Below are 22813 nucleotides of genomic sequence, written 5' to 3'. Positions count from 1 at the left end.
AGATTTTTAATGATGGGGTGGTTAACAGCTGGAGCAAATGACTGAAAGAAACAATTCTCCACCTCATCCTTCTCCCTCCCCCAACCTTCAGATCAAGGCTTGATGCCTTATTGAGGGATCTGCTGGTGTCACACACGAGCTACCAGGCTCAGCACTAAACTGAGGAGGTAAAATGCAATGGCTTTAATAGGAAGGCGCTCAAACTGCTCGATCAAAGGCCCTCCTACCCTTTCATTCAGTGACTCTATTAACCGAAGATAGGCAATATCCTAGAGGATTTTCAACAGTCCTCTATTAGCTTGTGACTCATTAAAAATGGAGTCCTTAAGAAATGTAGCATTTGGTTCATTTCTTGTCTCAAATGAGCTTAGAGAAACAGCTTATCAGTCGTTTAATTTATTATTAACATTCACTAAAATTTCAGAGAGAGTTGCACACTGGAGTAAAATAGCTCTCGTATCTAATTGCTGAGATTAATTTGCAGTTATCAGTATATTAGGAATTTAGGTTTGCACCACAATCCTCCTTTCCATTAATCGCTACCTTTGTTCTATTTTATTTCTCTAAGAAACTAAGTTAGAATGATACATTTGGGTTCAAAACTCACATAGTTTACAGTTTTGAATTTCAAGAGTAATAATCACATCTTACAGATAGCACATTCTCACCTTTTTTGGAAAGGCACTCCTCAGGTGAGAATCACAGAATGCTGTCTCCTCAAAAGCCTCATACTGCAGGGAAATTACATTATAAAACTGAAAAAACCCTCGAAGATGGAGGCAAGGTTAAGGTTACGTGGCTGTGATTTGCAGTAAAATATATTACAGAGATAATGCAATTATTCAAACCGCAAGAATTATAAACCTTGGAAATTCTAAGGTAAAATCAAATTTAACAAGAAATCCAAATAAAGCATAAAGAAATGAAGAGTCAAATATCTAAACAATCTTAATTATGCTTGGAGAAAATCTCTTCTAAATCTCTAACTAGCTAGAAGTCACAACATTTGTTTGCATAATATGCGTGTGTTTGCATATATCGACTAATACACACATGCTTCTGAAGATGAATCATACCTTTCCACTTTATAGTGTGAAACTGAAAGTTCATGAGAAACCTCTCCCTGTTCTGCAGCGAAGGGCAAAAAACACAGCGTGCCTTTAAAAATCTCCTAATCGTATCCAAGTCCACAAATGTAGAACTATCTCAATACGAACTGTATGTTTTTGCCTGGTTACAGTCACCACAGTAACACCGATGTAGCTGTTAAAAAGCTTATCTCCTGGAAAAAAAAGAACAGGGTAAAAGCATAAATTAGAAAGCGATATACATACCAGATATCCGCAATGCATCACAGGAACCTCAGCGGTACCTTACGGAATCTGACAGCAAGTAAGAGGTCAGCGCAATGAGCGCACCGGAGGCTACGGCTCCTTCGGCTGCTGGCTTGTACCTCTGCAAGTCCGGAGGGAGAACGCTTAGAAGGACAGTTGGAGATTTAAGGCCTCCGTGACAGGGGCAGCTGCGTGGGGACGCCAGGACTGGAGATTCCTGAGCTGTCGGTGGGGCCGCATCTCTCTGCCCCTCTGAGAACGAGAAGACACGTGCAACTGAGCTGAGGGAGCGTAACTCTCCTAATCCCTGATGCCACACCAAACCTTGTCCATCCAAGAAGCGATGTTAAAAACGTTAAGTGGTTATCAGATCAAAAGGGGATCCTGATGGCACGTTAGGACAACAGCACAGAAATGCCAATGCAAATGACAAACTTCACAGAGGCCACTAAATGGAAACGATTGGCCTGCCAAAAGGGGGTACGGAAGGGCGTTCGTAGGCAGTATCATTTGCCTGCTTCTGTAGCCTGGTAAGAGACCCGCGCTGAGAAAGCTGACCCCCCCACCCCTTCTGTACCATTAACAGCTGCCCTTTCTCTGAACGACCACAATGCTGGCAAACATGTCCACGACCGAGATGCAATACCATTAATTACAGAGGTATTGCTTGTAGCTCCCAGAGGCAAAACTGATATTACGTGTTGCCCTTTGTGTGCACATTAGACTAGAAAAAACAAAGTACATTATCCCCAAACTTAAAGCATTACCTTTCTGAGTAAAAGATTCACATGAGAAGAAGTTACCTGACATCTGCTAACTGTTTCCTGGGACAAGAGTCAGACTGCTTAATCTTAACTTGGGTCAGTGGCCAATCCCATTTTGCATTAATCTCTCAAAAGGAGACACAGAGGCAGAAGCCTTGTTCTGCCTAGGAATAAAAAGAAGCTGAGCCTCCCTCCTCCTCACACAGTATTGTTCCTATTGGCCCAATTTACTGACAAAAAACCCCGCAGTGAGCCTATTTCCCTGGAAAGAATTGCATTTCAACCAGTTTTTGCTGGACTGCCAACTTCTCCTAGTTGATCACTGAACGACAAGCTGAGTGTTCCCACCTTCTGCTGCCATGATATTCTGCCCAAATCATGAAAAAAAGAAACTCCTTTAAAAAGCCATAGGCTCTTCACGGTCTTGAGAAAACCAACACAGAGCTTCAACCACTGTCAGTTCTGGCCCACCACAGCATGTCTGAGACCAGCATTCCCAAGAAGCTTCCAAACCAAGACTGCACATCGCTCCTGCAGTGCTACTTGTTTCCCCATCATCCAAGGAGAAGGAACATACTGAATCCTACGGTAGCCATTCTCACTCCTGGGTCTACAACCAGCTTTCTTGTTAAATTTTTCTTTGCTCAAAGATCTAGTCATCAGGCTTACCTAGACAGGAATTATTTTTTTTCTTTACCATTGTTAATGGATAACTCTGTCATGGTAAGTTAAAAAGGCATACGCAGTATGAGTCAGCAAGAGAAGGTAATGCACGTGGAAGACCTGCCAATTCTTCCTTGTTCCTTTCTGCCCGTCTTCTGAAGAGTCTGGTTTTCGTTAGCCAAATATCAGGTGGTGCTTCAGAGAAACAACCGGGTGGGCTGAGGCACAACTTGTCCCAGCACATAGGAGTTCATTGCTCCGCTTGCTGCTAGCGAGGGAGGCTTAGAGCTGGCAGCCAGTTAAGACAGCAAGAAAAACTCCAAGAAGGTGAAAGGAGCTGAGGGGAGAAATTGAGCGCCATTGAGCCCACCGTGCCTCACTATCCATTTTGATTATAAATTCTGCTTTAAAATGTAAGTTATTGTTACACCTCTGAAATATAATAAATTGTGTAAGTCAGACCCACTCCTAGAGCCAGCATTTTGAAAGTGTCCAAATGATGATTTTTAATCAAGTAGAGGCTGAGCGTGCATGTAGGGAGCACATATAACAGCGATGCTGTAATGATCTCAGAAAATTATAAACTTAAATGCAGTTTAGATCTGCATACTAATGAAGAGATGCCTATATAGGGTCCTAGACAACTCAGTTTAAAAGAAATCAAAAAATGTCAATTTATTGCAGTGCAGAGTTTTGTTATCCAATTACACAAAGTATTAAGCATCTCATCATCATTAAGGCATTTTTGTCATTTATCTCATATAGATTTTTTTCTAAATTTAACCCTAACTCTTTTTGCTTTATGGTAATTCTCCTGGGAGTAATTACTAAATTTCCATAGCAGCAATTTGGGTAGTATAAGAGCACGTAAACTCAGCCTTGCTCCCTCCATCATAATGAAGATTTTGCCTAGAAACATACTTTTTCCCCTTCACATTATTTAAAATATGACACATGATCAATAACATGAAACTGCAGAAAACTTTCTCATATGATAGTTCTATTGATTTTTAAAGGAAATAATTAAACTAACTGTTAAGACCAAGTTCATCAATACAATCCGACTCCCTTGTTCCCCCCTCCTGAGCAGGACAAATCAATCAGGGTCTCCTGGTTAGCATAACCAGTTTCCTAGAGCTATTGCACCACTCTGACAACATACTGAATAGCCATTTCATACCCTGTTCTTCTCTCCTTGCTCTCACATCCACCTGCACGCATCCCCACAGCTCCAAATGACACCCTTCTGAATCTTCTCTATTGCACTGTACATTCCCAAACCCCTCCATCTCCATTCTCTTTTATGTGCTCCCTCAGTTTGCTTCTTCCTACAGCATCAGGTTCCTTTGCAAAATAACAAATGCAATTTTAGGAAAGACATACTGTATTTTTCACAGATAACAGAGATAGAATGCCAAATTGCATTAAATGCCAAATTTCTTTCCACTTTGATGACAGAAGCATATCTGCAAATTAGCACCTCTGCTCAGACTGTACTTTAACAACAGGACTTTCCTACCAACTAGTTCTCTGCAAGGCAAAGCAGGCCCCTGGTAGAAGGTGAAATGGGAAAGCCGAGAAAAGCCTCCTGGACTTCCTCTGAAAGCAAAGCAACTTCTCCACAGGGATGGGCAGCTCTCATTTGAAAATTTTCTCTCATACTCTGATGCCCTTAAGACCTGTGCCATTGTTGGAATGAAATCTCTCCCCAAGTTAACTTGCATATACCTCAATTTCTCTTTCACTTCCAGTGATCCCACCAACGCCTCCATCAAGCAGCTGGCAACTTGCGCTGCCACCAAGAGCTGCTCCTGCACCCATGTGTTTGGAGGGAGGAACCTCTTCCGTGGCAGAGACAGACCGTAAATCTGGCAGGATGGGACTGGCGACTGGGGAGGTAAACCACAGGAATGTGCAGCCAGAGACGGGATTCTTTAGAGTTTCTTGATGAAGGTCATGTAAAATCTTCATGGATTTGGTTGTATTCAAGGGACATTGCAGCATGTGTGTAGGTCCCAGATGATACTCTGACTATCCACCTCTGCAACAAGCCAGAAAAGGCCTTCAAAAATTTAGGTTGATAAGACTCAAATTTAATATATTCTGCAAAATGCACTTTTCTTTACATGGAACAACAGATTCCAAACATTAGCAGCAGTTTATGCTGAAGAAACGGTGGAACACTGTGGAAGAATTACAGAATATGGAGCAATGCACAGCCTAAATCAGACACACTTAGCATGGTGGAGCACAGCAGCCCTGACAGATCCATTGTTCCCCGCTCAGCAGAGTCACAAACACTTCTTCACTGCCAAAAACAATCATCCGCAACATTCTTAAGATCTATTGGTGTTTGCAAGTTGCAGGATTTTCCTGAGAGGAGGAGGAATTAGTGTGTGCCTACATTTGGCAATGTGATTTCAAGTCCAAGATAGGTTACAGGTAATTCATAAATGTCCCTGCAAAATAATGCTCTTTCTGGAGGTGCTTATATCTATTCAACAGCCATGCAACTCGATGGCCCAAGAAATGACTTTCTAGAAATTGTTTTATTTTAAAAATAACTTTTTTATATGTATTTCAAAAGCTTATTTACACTAAGTACAATCATTAACTCCATTAGGTACATGGGCAGATGTGCAGATCAGCACACACATGTAGCTCTCGGGTTAATGTTATTTTAGGCTGCTTACATAGTTCCAAAATCTAAGATTTGTCCCAGTTGACATGGCTCTAACAGGTGTAATTGGAACAACACACGTGTTACAGATCAGAACACCGAAAGTATTCATCAGTTCTCTGTCCATGCTTAAAAGGCCTTCCTTCTAACAATTCAACTGTAACACATGAGCATCTAACAAAGGCTCCCATCAGAGATTAGCAGATTCTCTTAAACAGGTGAAACTTGATACACTAAACTCTGTAAAAGGATTTACTTTTTGTCATGTTTAGAAAATAAAATTATGGCATGTCTTGGCTGCCTTTCAAGTGCCAAATTCAAACCCCAGTGCATGCACCCAGGTCCCATTAAAAGCAATGAGAGATGCAAGACACTGCACATTTAGCCTTCACTAAGTGAAATGAAACACAGAAAAGAAAAAAAAAAAGGAAGAAAAAAAAAAGCAGATTTCGCTAAAGGTTACACAGCAACAGAGCCAGAGGTTCAACTCAGGAACCCTGACCTCCCCCACATGATTCTGACTACGTCCACTGGGGGGAATTAGGGCAAACCAGGGAAGAGGCAGTGACATCGATTAGAAAGCAAAATGGATTAGGAAGCAGTGACATTATAGTGGGTCAAAAATAGACAATATAGGAAGCGAACAGAAGAGAAAAAGAAAGAAAATTGAGAATAACAGTTGAAAAATACTGAAAGCTACCATCAGAAAGGATGTAAGATGATGTGATGCAACAGCAAGCATAAATAAAAGGAGATGAACTGATGAGAGGCACTTTTCAGACACATTAAATAGCTGATTGTCAAAATATTTTCAGTAAACACACAGATGCCACGTTTGCCTCTAGTAGGTGTTTTTACTACTGCATACAATGGCCTGGGTGGTAGGCTGATGTTGAGCGAAGACAACTCTTCTCTTTACTCCTCATCCATCCTAGCCCCTAATCACATTTGCAGCTGCCTCAAAAATATTATCACAGAGCATTAGTTACTGACTGCACTTGGCAAAACCCAAAAGGCAGCTGCGATCGTGCCCTTAGAGTTTTGGAAAGGAGAATTACTTTAAATTTCATATAAAAGCTGTATAAAGACTTGAGACTCGCCACAGGGCAGACTTCAAAAATACACTCCTGAAGTTGCTGGCACTTACAGCATAAACCAGAAAGGTGCTGTGACTGTCCCAGAAGCGGACACCTCACATCTAGGTGACAACCAGCAGCTCACCAGTGGAGTCCAGCACAGCCAACACAGCCCTGCTTCCCAGGGTAGAACTGGGCTCAGAACTGGAATGGACATTTGGGACAAAAAGAAGGGAATGTGGAAGACAGCAAGAATGGGTGTGTCCAACCTCCTGAGCCCTATCTGTCCTTTCTGAAATTACCAAACATTCAAGTAAGCTGAAAGACCAGATGAGATGATTTTCCCTGCTGCTGGCCTATTTTGCATAGGTCTGAACAAGGCCCAAACACATCCTTATCCTTAAAATACTAAAAGTGCTCTCCACAGGCTTCAGTTATAACTACCTCCCAACCAAACCCCCTCCTTCCAGGGCTCTGTAAAAATCAAAGCTGTATGACACACTTTTATTGCCCCAAAACAGCATTTATCAAAGCTTCATTCTTCAAAATTTGACTGTTGTGAAACTACTGCTAAAGGGGAAAAAATCGGACTTCGGTCTTAGCAGTTGTACCTATGCATCTGGAGAGGGACCAGGCAGAAGCCCTGCTGGTGGCACCGACAAAATTCATCCCTCCAAGGGCACCACAACAGATGGATCCACACAGCAGATGGATGAATCCACCCCCATGTCCTACAACAGCTCAACACCAGCACTAATCAAATCAGAAGGAAAATGCACACAGAAAAGGTTGCTTTGCTTTTTCATTCCTCAGTACCCAAGCCTTTTGCATTCCACTTCCCAGCCCCAGTCTTGGAAACAGACATCAATTGTCCACACCCTCCATCGCTTGACAACTACAGCCAGCTACAGGGATCGCATGCATCACTGGAGGGCTGCGTCTCCCGAGGAGGATGCAAGAGGCAGAGAAGGGACATCATGAGCTGCGGCCACAGATCTGCTCCATGTGGTAGATCTCCTTGGGACAGTCAGCAGACAAGATGAGAGGCGCATCCTCTGTTATCACAACATCATCCTCTATGCGCACACCAATGCCACGAAACCTCTCTGGCGCACTCACATCGTCCTCAGGGATATAAATGCCTGAAAGAAGGAAGGGAATTAAAACATACAACACTCTCCAGAACAACACCTTTCCCTTACTGCACCACCGTGAGAGCAGGGTTGGATTTTTGGCCATAACATGAGTTTGATCCTGAAATTTTTTAACAAGGAAAGCTACTCTTTCCCCTCACCCATAGCAGCTGGTGGGCTAAGAAAGGAAAGTGTCCCTTAGTGCCTAAAGACACTAGCATGTTAATAAAAACCTCCACAATTACAGCTGGCCTTTCCGCACTTCTTGCTCTCCACGCTATGTTCACAATGATGATTTTAACAATGTTCTGAATAGAGAGAGAGAGAAGAGCCAAGCATTAAGTATCAGTTTCCGGCTGACAGCTCCAAATCCAGTGACAAGCAGAAAGAAAGATTCATGGTGAAATGCCTAATTTGCAAAGCTAAGTTGTGAATGCCTGTAATTGCAGACTGCAATGCTTGAGACTTACACTACCAGTGACTGGTAGTAGTTTAGTCACAGTAACGCAAAACACAGCACAAGTGAATTTAGCCTGCTTCTCTGCACTGCAATTGACCTGCACTGCTGTGGGTCAAACAGCAGCAGTCTGAGGTCTACAACACTCTGCCTTCTGCTGCACAGACATTTTTTGAGAGTTTACTCCCACAATTTGTTACCTTGGCTGTGCTTGGGAGGGAAATAAGGTTTTCTAATACTGCAATCATTTTCAATTTCACCAGAAAGGACCTGAATGCTTTGGTCTGAGGGATCAACTAACTACTCAAAGCAATACTGTTATCCTCAGTGTTGGCATGTTTTTGTCCACCACTGACTGCATCGCTTTTTACCTGGTTCAATGGTTATCACCATGCCTGGCTGGAGTGGGAGCGATCGGGATATATCTGGGGTATCATGAACATCCATGCCCAAGTAATGGCCCACATGATGTGGGCAGTACTTTCGAACAGCCTAGCAGAAAACAAAACAAGTGTCACGGAGGCAGTTAAACACAGCCTAACCTGTTGTTCTAATACAAAAGATGGGGAGAAGAGACAGAACAGTCACGTGCTTAACTAACAACCTTACTGCCACGACTAGGTCACCAGGGGCTGCCGTCCACTTACCAGAACTGGATGGCCCTCAAAACCCACCAGTACCATGTGCCTATTATGAGCATATTGCCCACTGCCTTTCCCCCTCACTGAAAAGAACAGCCCAAGCCCATCACCACCTCAGCATGTCAGGCAAGACTTCAGTTTTCAGCTCACTGAGCTTTGCTACCCCAACCCTTTCCATCCCTTACACATCCAAGCCCTGCGTTGCTCCCATCAGCAGACCCGGACAACCGGCAGCAGCTGACACAGCTGCTACGTGATGTGGCAAAGACGTCTCCTATGCACGACAGAGCAAATGCTGTGCTGATTTCACTCAGTAGCTACAGCAGGATTCTAATCCACCTCTACAGGGCACAGACACCACCTCACCCGCACACCCTCCTAATCCCCCTCCCTCCAGAGAGGAGCTCCCTGACAGCAGGCATCAAAGAGCTAATTCTTCCTCTGCCCCACACTCCTCACATTCACTGGGGAGTGAGCTGCAGACGCTGCTCTCGTCTGGCTGTGCTGCCGCCTGCCGAGGGAAACCAGCATGATAGCCTCCATTCTCAGGCAAGAACTTGTGCTGTTGTTGCACTGACGCTGTAGGACAATTAAACCTGGCAGAAATCTGTCCTGCTGCCAAAGAGGTAGTTCCCTCACTTGGTTCCACCATCCTTCTTGTATTGGCATCAGCAATCATGCAGGTTTGCAGTGAGTGGGACCGGATAAACTTCTCTAACTGCAAACCAATCCTATTTGATCTGCAGGTTCAGCTCTAAGGCAGACCAGTTTCCTGGTCTTATTCACCAGGTAGCTCTGTGAATCCCAATACTGACACAAAATGGTGCAGAACAGGCAGCAGGTGGAATGACTGAGAAGAATGGGCTGCACATTTTGGTGGCACTGCAGATTTATGCTATGTTAAACAGATCACAAAACTATGACTAATTGCCTGCAGCCAGCCCTGGACCCAGAATTTTGTGTTAGTGCCACTGTCTCTATAGGTCCCTTCAGACTGTCTGTACTCTAAAGGTGCATCTACACTAACAAGTAGTGCAGACCAATGGCAATGGATCTGCAGAGTGTAATAGCAAGTGCCGAGGAACAAATGTTCACACTGTGCATGTAAGACTGGGGGGTTACTTCAGACAAAATTGCGTGCTGAATGGTTAAACACATCTTAAAGTTCAGCCTTGTCTGAGAGAAATCCAGTCCTGTGCTGAGACCAGCCCACAACATGAATTAAAGCACAGTGTGTGGTGACAGTTAGAAGATACATCTCAAAAGCACATTCCTGAGCCAAACTAAAGCCACTAACATAACCCAAGGAGAAAACAGTTAGGCCTAGTAGAGGGAAGCTGTAGTAAAAAAACTTCAGGTACCTTGAAGAAGTGGCTCTCAGTGATGCTGTTCTTCAGGATCCCCAACTCTTTCAGTTTCTGTCCAATAAGGCTCAGCATGAGGCTGTAGATATTTTCTAGGCTCATGCCTGGGAAGCAGAGGCTCAGGCAGGACTTCTGGATATCCAGGACAGCCTGGTATAGTTCTGCTTGGGGTTTGGTGAACCTGAAAACCATTGAGAAAAGGAACAAAGGATATTTCTCACAATTTAACCTCTTCCCAGAACCTATTTTGGGGATAGATTCAGTTCTATGTTGGAGAAGGGAAAGTCAGAAAGGAACGCAACTGGGTCCTTATATGAAATGCCAGGCAAGGCATCACTGCAACATGCCCTTCAATGCACAGGGTTGAGGCAGGGTTTCTCAGCTGACAACCTAACCCCAAAGCAAAGCAAGGCAAAGCTACCGCAGGAAAAAGAACGCACTTGAGCCAAAACATCCAGGAATCAAACACACAACCACAGGGACATCACACCAGCAAATTCACAACTGACAGAGCCATGTACAGGTCAACTAAACTCCTGTTTTCTTACATACAACCAGAGTCAGCCACAGCTGAATGCACAAAAGCCCTCTCTGCACTTTAAGCATGCTGTAATAGCTGAAAATAGCAGTAATCACACATATTCATCCAGTAATTAATGAGGCAGTGGGGAATACAGCTTCTCATGCTGAAAGATTAGTTTATATAATTTGATTACTCTGAAGAACCACAGAATGGGACACATTAAAACCACTCACACAGAGATTAAACACACATACACTCAATCCATCAATTATCTAAGAGCTTCTCAAAGTTCTTCAAAACAGCCTTATTGCAGCATACCTTCCATTGACGGGCCAGGTGCGTGTGATGTCACTTACATAGCAGGAAGACTCACATCCACCATCTAGCAAGACCAGTTCACCATCCTGGAGAATAACAGGAAAAAATGCCCTGTGGGTCAGTCCAGCTATTAACTGAATTGATTTTTCTGTCTGAGAGTGGGAGAGGAGATTATGTCTTTATTTTTGCAAAGCAGCTGCAGATATGTGAGTTCCTTTTGCAGAACAACACCCCAGGTGCTGCTGTTTATAAATAGGCTATTCCAGCTGGATTGCTTCTCTGCAAGGTAGTCTCTGACTGTTACGCTTATCTACAGCCTGAACTCTTAACACGCTGATTTTCAAACACTTTGGAGTAAAAAAAGACATTTTCCTTGAACTATTCTGTGCTCTGAGACACCAGTCCCATTCACACCTGGATCACTTACTCCAGCAGATTACACCAGTGACTCCTTTCACTAGAAGTTCTCTGCTAGTGACTGAGACAGAAGGGTTTTGCAACAAAAACATAGATTTCTGAGCTACCCACAAGACCACTAACAGCTAAAGATTTAGCCTTGTCACAAGGTAGGAGGACCCAGCAAAATCACTTCTCTGACAGTGTATCATTACTGTAAATGCACTATTGAACAGCTTGTACCATCTTCCCTGTTCTCTTCCGGGTCTTCCTTGACTGCTTGCTCTAAGATATACTTCTGAATCTATCTGGTGATGGAAGAAAAAACTTTTGGAGATGTGAACCTCCAATTCGCTTCAGCAAAACTGTTCCATGTCAATTAAATCACTGACCACACATCTTCCAAAAACCCCGACAAAAAAAGACAAAGGGCCAGGAACAAAACCACTGCCTTGCTTTCCCTCCTTAAAGAGGCTAACAACAAATAAGAGCAGTGAGATCTGTAAAAAGTTTGGATTAAATTCTCTATGAATTCACACTACATGTAATCCAAGGCCTTTTACACATATTCACTCCACAGATCCGTGACTGTGCCAGCAGCCATGATGTGGCATGACAAAGAATAATTCTAGCACTTTAAGGGAAAAAAGAAGCAGAATTTCACTGCTAGCACTACTTCCAGTGCTAGCTACTATCATTGTGTACAGTTAAGTGCCACAAACACTTACACAGCAGATAAACTCAGACCTCACTATCCCACTGAATAGACAGGCCCTTAACTATCTATTTAAATTGTATTTTTAGCTTCTTCAGAATAGCTGGTTCAATTCTTTAAGTAAAATATGAAATTATAGCACCTGCCCTCTTCCAAGCAATTAAACAAGCTAAGTAGCAATTTATTGGCTAAGGGAATTCTGCCTGTGGTTTGTTGCCCAGTAAGTGCCTTATGTCGTGCATCGTGTCCTCTTTAAAGCTGAGACCACTAAGTGGTGGACTGAATGAAGTCCACATGTGGCCATAAGCAGCCTTCAGATACCTTTCAAATTAGACACTCTGTTAGCCTATTTGGCAACAAGATCTGTAGGAAGTAGCACGCAAAGGAAAAGAAAGAGTCAAGTTTATGAGTTTAACCTCCTACTTAACAGTTTTGAAAAAAACAAGTGACAGTCATTTAACTGAACAACTTTATCGGAAGCAACTGGAGTTACATGAGCACGCCTGACCTTAGACGACAGTACAACAAAGGAGGCTTCTTTCTGCCAAAAGCAGCCTGTCATATCTTTTGTATGTCTGTCTCTGCAGATCATTTCAAGGTCTGCTAGCATGCCAGCTTCAAGAACAGACAATGCTAGTGGGAAAGTTTCTTCCTGCATTAAGACAGAGAAAAAATATGCTCCTCTGAAAAGTGAATCATGAGTAGAGCAGTGGGGGAATAACTGCTCCTGAAAATACTTATCTGAATCTAAAGGTGTATTGTCACAAAAGCTGGAGAGGGTTCAATTCAATAATGTGGATCTTCAAAATAAGACATTCATTTACCTACAGCCATCTAATCCACCTCTCAACATTTAATGCTGATCCTTTCCCTCCTTGTTCCCCTTCCCTGCTTTGCTAGCCTACACAGAATCCGAAATGCTTTTCAGCCTCCTCGCCAGAGGAGGAATGCACTATTGCACCTTCTGTTGCAAAGCAAGGCCAAGCAATGCACGTGACAGTAGAAGACCTCCCCAGAGCCTTCACTCTGCCTGCTGCAGTGGTCCCTCTCTTTTGTGAGGTTAGCAATCCACCCAGCACTGCACACTGCTGCACACAGTGTGGGAGCAGACATGCTCGCTAAATGAAGTTATTTCCAAGCTTGTTTGCAAGTCCTTCCACTGTTCAGAAAATACTGCAGAAAGTGCAAAGAGGAGAGAAAGAGACTAGACGGAGTGAAGTTAACCTGTCACTGACAGTAAAACTAACCAGGGCAGGATTCCTTTCCCCTGCTCACTTGAAAATACGTATTTAAGTGTTTTGATTTGTTCAGTCAAAATGAAGAGCAGCTACAGGGCACATATGGGCACAGTGTGTCACAGCACTGCACTGTAAGTTACTGGACATTGTATCATTTACCTTGATGAGCTGATTGTTCTTCACATAGTGCAAAGTGTTTGATCTATTGCCACCAGCAACAACAGGAGGGTAGGCCAAGATGTCAGCACCACGAGCCCGGCACTCGAATTCAAACTGGAATACCAATTCAGAGAGGAGGAGGCTGTTAGCACTGATTCAGGCGATTAACTGCCCCGGGGCTATTATAATTCATGTCCTGCAACTGTTTTCTTAATCTGTACAACACAAAGTGAAACTGGAAAGTGAGTTCACTAAATGAAAGCAGCCTTGAAGGTTTTCCAAGAACACTGGAGGAAAAAAATTACAGAACTACCCACTTTTCAAGATAGTGTTTTAAGTCTGCATCTGGTCTCATGGAAGCTCCTTCTGGTGCAAGCTGTTCAATACTGTATCAAACATTCATTACATTGTCATAAATCACCATAAAGGTGAGGATTTGTTCTTTTATAAAGTAATGCTCTTAGTTGCCATACAACTTTGCGAATTTTCAAAGATCCTAAATGTCAGCATGACAACAGTTGTGTTTTGCTGTTGTCTTTTAAAATTACAAAGTACCAGCATATTTACAGCAGTATCTATTTTCATGACTCTGTTGAACTAAGAAGGTTTGAAAGCATGCACTACCTTGATGTCCAAGGAGAAAAAAAAAAGGCACCGTAAGCCTCAAGATCTTTATCTTTCTTGAGTGATGAAGCTGATGAAAGCATGGAAATGAATAAACTTACATCTGTAAAGGTCCTCTATATCCTCAATATATTAACAACCTGTCTTTTCTATAATTACCAAAACCACATGGGACAGAACACTCCAGGATGCCTACGTGTAGTAAAGTAGGTTTTACAATCCTGATCTGGAGTGAAAAGTTGATCTGTAAAATACACTTTAATTAAAATAATTTTCTCTACAAGTTAGTACCACTGCTCAGTGCCATGTCAGCACAGGCCCATCTATGTTGTCATACAGGGTCAAATCCTGCTGATGTTTCTCAAACGGGCATCTCACTGCAATTCCTTACGAAATTCCTTACCAAATGCAGAGGTCAATTAGTGCTTATTTTGTAACTGAGATGTGTCTACACTGCTTCAAGATAGCTGTGGTAATCTGATGTAGTAAGAGGCTACAGTCAAGAGAAGCAGGCTTTACAAATAGGTGTTATAACTACTTAAATTCTGTACAATAGAACTGTATTATAGAATAAGATAATAACTATATCTCTGATGGTTTAGCAGGTTTTGTATTTAAATACAACAGAAAAAGACATCAATAGCAGATAAACTTAAGACAACCACTACATTCCTTCAGTAAGGGTACAGGAAGTACAGCTGAGGAATTCCTCACACTGACTTTTCTGCACGTCCTAGGAACCACAAGAACTTGGTGAAGGAGGAATGTGCTACAGCAGGAAGCCTACATTATAGACAGATCTGACATTTCTAGTTTTGTGGAAGGATAACCAACATCCAGACCTTCTATCTCACCTCCAACCACACAGTACTCACCTTTGCATACAGAAAGGCTTCATCCACTGGGGATTTGCTGGCAAACATTGTCTCTATGAAAGCCTATGAAAAAGAAGGGCCTTTCAGTTAGCAAAGGAGCCTGAACTTGAAAGAAGTTTTTTTTTTACTTGCTGTCTTTTGAGGAAGGCCTAAAATCAGCTGGCCCAGAACACAGGAACCAGAGGCAGCTTTTCCTTCAGAGAAGGACAAGCTGTGCCTCTCTTTTCTACTTGGCTTTCTATTTTAATAATATTTACAAAAACATAATTGCATTTGAGGTCATCTGTCAGATTAGTTTAAAATTGGCCAATGAGTTCAAAAGGTATTTGAGGGAGAAGGGGGAAAATGGAGACATACACAGGCAATGTGTTCACAAAAATCCTGTTTCCTCAAAAACAACAGGATAAATGGGGAAGAGAATGGCGCGGGGAAGGAGAGGGAAGGCTGAGAAAAGAGTGAAGAGCCTACCCCTGTTCCTGAATAGGTACTGCTTTTAAACAAAGTTTAACATCTGCTGGCTTGTCTTTGCTCAAGTTACACTAATTGAGAGAAGCTGGTAGTCCAAGCAGTCTTCCTGTTTCTCCTTGTCAAGTGGAGGGAGCCGAGCCCAGCCAACAGCTGAGACACAGCAGTTCAGTAGCAGATTAGACCAAAGCTATCCTTCCAACCCACGTCACCCCATCAACAGCCCTCTCCCCTTTCTTCTTTAAAGAAATGCACTGGTTCATCTGGAGAGCACACGAACCCATACCTCTGCTGTCACCCGTCCAGCTATCTTCATCCTTTCAATCTCTGCAGGAGATTTGATCAGCCGAAGGTTTTGCACTAGATGTCGGATGCCCTGGATGTGGTTTTTGTTCCGAGCTTTTATCTCAGCCAGGGGCTGCATGTAGTCAGAGTGCAGCTCTGTATGCACTGGTTTCGTCAAGTCATACCAAACAATGTTTGACTCACCTGGAATACAAAACAAAAGCTGATACAGAAGAAAATAAATGTAGAAATGTCCTCCCCATACTGAACAAACTCACTCCTCCTAAACTAGACCTGTTGCTATATTTGAGAAATTAATTTCCTCTGAATCTGTATTTACAGACCATATAGACACTTTCACTGTCACAGGATATAGCAGTCTCTTCAAAATCTGGAAGATTATCAATTCGCAGCATGTAGATTTGACAAATCCCCACTTCTACGCCAATATTAGGTTTTACGATCATCACTGAAAATATGTACCTTGCACAGATCCATTCACAGTTTGCATATCAAACTTGCACTTGTGTAAGCTAAGTAGCCATTGCACTGCAGTGGTGCATGTTCTGAATCATTATCTCATTTAGCCTGTCCCCCCGATGCTGTAAGGCAATTTACCTTTTACCCATCGCATGGAATCAGGGTCATTATCAACTACGCTTCAGAGTATCTTTGGGGAACAACTGCTTATTTCAGCCATTCAGAGAAGATGACTTACTGAGGACAAACTTATTTACCCATGTGGAAATTTATTTAGAACATCAGAGTTAGCACCCACATTCTCCCCACAGGAGCATTTTAAATGGGAATGAGTAGAAAAGCCATGCTGAGTCACAGCTAATGTCCACCTAGGCCCTCCTCCTTTGGTGGCAGTAGCCATTAGCAGGTGCTAACAAAAAGTCTCTAAGAAACTGGGCATTTATGAAAGAGTATTTCCCTTAGCACATCCTCCCCACTTCCGGTTTCTTCATTTCAAGGCTGCATCTTCGTAACACTGATTAACTGCTTTTCATGGACCTCTCCCCCACAGAACTAAAAACTTTTGAATCCATTTATACTTTTGACATTCCAAACCTTCCATGAATGATCTACAATTTAAAACTTAAAAGGTGTCAAAACCTGCCATGTGATCATTTCATTCAGTGTTCCCTTTGTTTGTAAATTATGAAAAATAGCAACTAATCATTCCTACTCATCATCTCTATGCTTTCCATAACCATACACATCTCTCATACCTTACCTTCTGTTTTCTGCTGTTCAAACTGAGCAGGTTTGTCCAGCATGTATCTTACACACACTCCATACTTTTAATCATTCTTGTTGCTCTTTCTGTGACTTCTCTACTTCCAATATATACTTTTTTGAAACAAAATAACTAGAATCCAAGATGCGATTTAAGACTCCAGAATTCACTCTATTTATTTGTGTAATCCCCCAAACAGTTGCCCTTTTTATATTGTCGTAAGCCTCCACCTTCATTTTGTAATGCATTTAAGTTCACTCTGGATTATAAGTATTGAGGCTACCTGGTGATGTTAGATGCAGAACACCATGTCTAAAGGACAGCAATTTTTGTATTTCAAGAGTAAGTCAACATCTATCTAAAAAAGGTGAGTGGACTAACAACCTCCCTGTGTGGATCATTTTCCAAGTCTATTATGAATAAAATACCTTTAAGTTTCCTATGCTTCGTCTGTTTCTGGCTCTGTCAGCAAAAAGGTATGACTAAAACGGTAACATGGTTTGCGACGCTCTCTTGTTTATCCTGTTCCTTACATTTTACAGATGTGCACACTGGCATTCACGTGGGCACACAAGAAATTCAGAAGGGAGGAAAAACTATTATTTTCAAAACTACTTTTCCACTGGTGACCCTCAAGAAGCTAACAAGAACTCCCAACTGTCCTTGTCATACTGTCATAGCCCCCACACCTCCCCAAGTTCATGATAGTCTTGAGTTGGTGTCACAGACCACCTTCCAAACCCGTACTATTCAGACCCTGCAAATCACATCTCATCCCATTCCCCCTCTATTTTTTGTTACCTTTCAGCTTGGCCACCAAATGCCTGAACTCCTCGATGGTGTAAGCTTCGTCTACTCCTGTGAGAGCGATTGCCCCATCTGTGCCTGATCTGGGCCCGTCCCACAGCTCCCGGCTTGGATCTCTCCGGGGTACAAAAAGTATGGATTTGTGGGAAGGCAGCGCTTTGCCAGCAATGCTCTGCAGCACCAGGATGCTGTCAGGCTCCTGGAACCCACAGAGGTAGAGGAAGTTAGTGTCCTGGTGGAAAACGTAGGGGATGTCATTGCTCATGTAGTACGTGGGGTTGGATAGCAGAATCACTGTGTGGTCCAATCCATCCCAGCCATGCGCTTCTTTCTGGATCAGTGCCATCAGTTTGTGTCGGCGAAGAGCGTATTCCACCTGTGACAATCCTGGAGTTACCTCTCCTACGAGTACAAAACGAGTCAGATCGAGAAATTCAAGGCACTCGTGATATTTTACTAGTTGCATGCCTGATGCCTTTCATATGCACGGCTTCGTTGTGGTCCCTCATTAGCCTTACCATTGCTCTCTCATGCATCTCTTCAGCTTCCATCCCTACAGCACATCCTCACTCAGTCTGCTCCTCCATCATGCAAAGACAGAAATTTATTTTAACAAATCCAATTTTCTCTTATGTATTTCTGTGCAAAAGCAGAAATCATAAAACCTGGTAGATTTAGACAAACATCCAAAACAGTTGGATGTTTTTGGAAAGACATGTAAAAAAAGGGGAAGGGGCAAGGCAAACTGGACTTTGACTGCTGAAAACCAATGGGGTTTATAGCACCTGGACATTGAACAGAAGATTACCTCCCGAGGTTGAGCATTAATTTCCTCAGATAAAGCTAGAATGTCTATTCAAATACACACTAAGTCAACTCATAAAGTAACTAGTTCTAAACCATAAGGGGCAGATTGAGTGTTACAGATACTGGGAGATCAGGCAGAAACACAGAGGTTGCAGAGTCTAACCAGTCACAAGATTCCAGGCAGAAATAAACCACTAACTGCAAGCTGGAGCTAGACCACAATTAAGAGAAAGAATCTCCTCCAGGGCAGATGTAGCTTTTCTCAATAATTAACAATTCAGATTTTTCCAGAGCTAAATACTATATTCCCAATGACTCTAACTAAACAAATGCTCTCTTAGATGAAAGTGTTTTAAACTGCTCCAGTCATGAAGGATACGAAGTCCAGCGATCAAGATACTCAACAAAATCAAACTGAGGTTGGAGGAACAACCAACAACAGCTCAAGTAAGTATTTTTAAAAATGTGAGACTCCTTAACTATGATTTAAATTAATACATAAGCCTTAATCAGTACTTTGGTTAATACCCTATTTTAGCATAGATTGCATTTTCATACGGTTAACTTTCTACTTTCATAATTTTTTCTTCCTCTTTAATGTATTACACAATGACAATTCTAGAATAAAAATTGAAATTTGGCTTGTACTGTAAGTGGATTCTTGCATGGGTGGGATGAGAGGGGGAAGTTCTATCCAGAATGTTTTTCCTGGACAAAAGAGAGTTTAAGAAAATCACATATGTTTTATTTGCATCAAACTTTACACCTTTTCAACACCATACATCCCCAACACCTATTTGGTGTGAAAGTCTTTTTTTTGTAAAGAAAAAACCCAAACCACCAAATTTGTTTTACTCTGTAGATCGAGAAATGACAGAGAACACAGAAACTGTTTAAATGCAATCTGACCCCACATTTCTGCAATATTATACTGCAAATTTCCTATGCTCCGCTGCATTCCAGCTTTCTAACTACCACAAACAGCCCAGTGAAGTTTAGAAACTGCAGTAGGATGGAACATGGGAATCCCATTTGTCTTCTGACTGCAAGGCCTGGAAATTCTCTTTGCCTTAAAGGCATTTGCTTTTTAAAACAATAATTGCAATAAAACAATGTTGTATTATTTTAAGGAAAACACCACTCCTTTATTAAATGGAAAATTACTATGGGCAGCTAGGATTAATCTCCAGTGTTTCAGCTGTGAAGCATCAGCCTCATTTATGTGAGCTGTTAATCAGTCCCCTGAGTAACCTGATCTAATATTGAAGTTAGCTCAGCTTTGAGAAGAGTGTGGACCTAGTAACATCCTGAGGTCCCTTCTGACCTGAATTATTCTACAGTTAAATATATAAGTCCATGGTTACATATTCATCTGTTCTCTCTGTATACCCATCTATGGAAAAGAACACAGAACCAGAATCTGGTTTCCTGGACATAATCTTGAATATATTTTTACTTCAAAGTTTTTAATCATGGTCATCTCATACCTACACGCTTGTTTTCATTAATCTCATTAAACTGCACAACCTCAGCTTCTCTTTCATGAGTACCTACTAACTTTATAGCCGCAAGTCTCTTTTTCTTCTTTTTCTCACAGCTTGAATACTCTTCTGAAGGAGGCATGTTCTTTAGACAAGTGGTGTCCAACCCTCAGTAAGTCTCTCCCTGATCTGCTTTTCTGAATGACACCTTTATTTTGTGACCCACAAGACATTCGATATGAAGCATTCTAGCAGTTCAGCTTGCACAAAGGACTCCTCCTTAATATAAACTGTATTGTATTTGCAGGACAATGAGCTCCCAAGATGCCACTGCCATGAAAGGGCTGCAGTACTGAAGTCAGTGACACCAACCACTCCATGAGAAAAAGGTAAAATGCTAACACATGAAGCCTGTTTTTGGAATCAGTTATCATCTCGGACAAGGAAATTAACTACTAAATATAATTACTGCCTAAAGAAGTTAATCATAAACAGCTGAAATCATGGACACCTGTATGATGCAGTAAATCAATACTCTGTTGTAGACATCTCAGAAAAACAGAGGCAAGAAAGAATAGCAATGATTGGCTCATACAGGGCCTGAACCTAACCTGGTTTGAGAAGGTGTGGGTGTGTGAAGGGGCTGGGCTGGCCCAAATACCGGTTTGGAATCTTCTTCTGCTGGGCAGGCTGGATGGAAAATCTTCGGAGAGCACATGACTTGCAAACTAGAGGAAAAGAAATGCACCATGTCAAGTTAAAAGACCTTTCCAGTTAGCAAACTGCAGAATTATGCTCCAGTCACCTGCCTCTTCGTAGCACTCGCCTCTTCGTAGCACTCGCTTCACTTACATGACATAAATATCCCTCCTCAACTTCCCAATTTGTTGTGCACTGTAATAGTTTATGAAACAATGTGCACACAACTCAACTAACGATCAAACATTCACAAAACAGATTGAAATAAATTAACATAAGCTAAACCTGACAATTCAGCACAAAAACCCAGAAAGCTATGTCAGTCTGCACATACTCCAATTTCTACACTTGGTGCTCACCCTCCCTCGTGTCCCTCAAGCACCCCAGGGCTTGAAGCACAACACCTGTATATTGTCTTTTCTTGACGACATCTTCAAAAATACCACTCATATAGAACAATTATACAGTTTTCAAGGCCTTTCCAGTTCTTTTTTTACTAATAACACCACAAAGAAGCCATAAAATACCACAGGTTTATGCAGCAATGCGGGTTTTTTTTCTCTATGAAAGATACACAAGAGTCTCCGTTTACGTATTTAACTTACTTGAGAGGAGCCTTAGCCAAACTGAAAACTGTTCCTCAGAACATACAGTTATGTATCCCTTTTCACATCCACGCAGCCAAAGTAGACAAGTTTTAAAGAGAATTACAAGCGTGCATTTGAGAGCTGGGGGTGTGCACGGTAAGACAAAAGCTAAAATTAAATATCATTGTCATAAACTTTACAAACTTTGCAACTCTTAGTCACAGCCTTTTGCAGATGAAGAATTGCTTGTGCTGAGATACAAGTTGGACACATGGAAGGAGATGGTAATCGGTTTCCTAACATCCACCAGCTGATGTTTTGGAAACTGGTTCTCTTTTGTGTCACTTACCATGTGCCTACTACAAAATCCATTCATGCTGCCATAGCATGGCGCTGGGTTCTTAGAACAAATTATAATCAACTCTTCACTAGCATAAGCGAGTACAACACAAGCGAACCAGCTGCCTGCCTTTCAGGGAGCCGAGACTCAGAGACTTACAGCAGAACATATAGACCGCGGACTTTCTGTGGGAGCCAGTACGATTAGCCACTAATTGAAGATTACTTATGCATGGCAACTGACAGTCATAACATAAAGCATTCACTACGGGATGACTGACTGGAATAACAGTCTGGAAACCCGGGCAGTGAAATATAATTACAGCTTTTTGCGCAGTTTAAAAAGAGAGCGGTCGTCACTGTTTCTCTCCACCTACGCAAACAGGACAGCTTGCAACGAGACAGGAGAACGCAACGGGCATTAAATAAAGCAGTATTTTGAAGACAGCAAGGAGCTTTCCACATCGTTGCTTTATTTTTCAAACAAGCCCTTCTTCCCTCAGATCCAACCGTGACCGAGGGCTACAACCCCGCTGCCGCAGCCAGCCGCCTGCCCGCGCCCCCTCAGCCGAACGGGACACGCCGGAGCGGCCCCACAGCCCGCCCCGGGCAGTCAGTTACCAGAGCCCCCCCACACCCCACGGGGACGGGGGCAGCCACGGGCGCGGGGCCGCGCCGGTGAGGTGAAGTGAAGGCGTGTAGTGAGGGAAGGGGGAGTCTCTGACCTGAGAAGCCGCGCCAGCCCCTCACCGCCGCCACAAGCCTCCGGGCCGGAAGGTGCGACATGTCCGAGGGACACAGCTAACGCGGGGATCGCCCCCCCCCACCCCAGACGCCCCCCCCCGTCACCCCCGCACCGGGCCCGGCCCAGCCCGCGCACGGCGGGGCCTTTCCCCGCCGCGGCGCCGGGCGCTGACACCATCAACGAGCGCGGCCGCCCGTCCACTCCCCGCCGCCAATGAGCGGCGCCACGCCGGCTTAGGCGCCCGCGGAGGCCGCCTGTCTCGCCCGTAGGGGAGACGCAAGGAGGAACGCGGGACACGGCGGGACCCCGGCAGCGGAGGGCGGTGAGTGGGAGCCGCTGAGGCGGGGAGCGATGCCGCGCCTGGCGGGACTCGGCCGCTCGGCGGCCACCTCCGC

General features: G+C 43.2%; 1 protein-coding gene across 7 annotated transcripts in view; it reads right to left on the bottom strand.

The window, feature by feature from the left end:
* Positions 1 to 22523, bottom strand: part of XPNPEP3 (X-prolyl aminopeptidase 3) — a 34382-nt gene extending 11859 nt beyond the window's left edge. For 3 of the 7 annotated variants that reach the window (XR_008235511.1, XR_008235512.1, XR_008235515.1), the window contains exons 1-11: positions 22399 to 22523; positions 20660 to 20776; positions 17755 to 18162; positions 15712 to 15914; positions 14961 to 15023; positions 13462 to 13575; positions 10954 to 11039; positions 10110 to 10293; positions 8479 to 8599; positions 6589 to 7659; positions 669 to 4802 (exon numbers count right to left, since the gene is read on the bottom strand). Coding sequence is in view for 2 of the 7 variants with exons in the window: in XM_052789350.1 (XP_052645310.1) it covers positions 7493 to 7659; positions 8479 to 8599; positions 10110 to 10293; positions 10954 to 11039; positions 13462 to 13575; positions 14961 to 15023; positions 15712 to 15914; positions 17755 to 18162; positions 20660 to 20776; positions 22399 to 22459 (1524 nt within the window). In the remaining 5 variants the exon portion in view is untranslated. Of the gene's footprint in view, positions 1 to 668; positions 4803 to 4832; positions 7660 to 8478; positions 8600 to 10109; positions 10294 to 10953; positions 11040 to 13461; positions 13576 to 14960; positions 15024 to 15711; positions 15915 to 17754; positions 18163 to 20659; positions 20777 to 22398 lie in introns of those variants that run through there. The other 4 variants (XR_008235514.1, XR_008235513.1, XM_052789350.1 and 1 more) reach the window with 4 other exon arrangements.
* Between the last annotated feature and the right edge of the window lie 290 nt (positions 22524 to 22813).

Source organism: Harpia harpyja, chromosome 6 (genome assembly GCF_026419915.1).
Source record: "Harpia harpyja isolate bHarHar1 chromosome 6, bHarHar1 primary haplotype, whole genome shotgun sequence".
Taxonomy (NCBI): domain Eukaryota; kingdom Metazoa; phylum Chordata; class Aves; order Accipitriformes; family Accipitridae; genus Harpia; species Harpia harpyja.
Note: the sequence above shows the minus strand (reverse complement) of the source record. Positions and strands in the feature narration are given on the sequence as shown.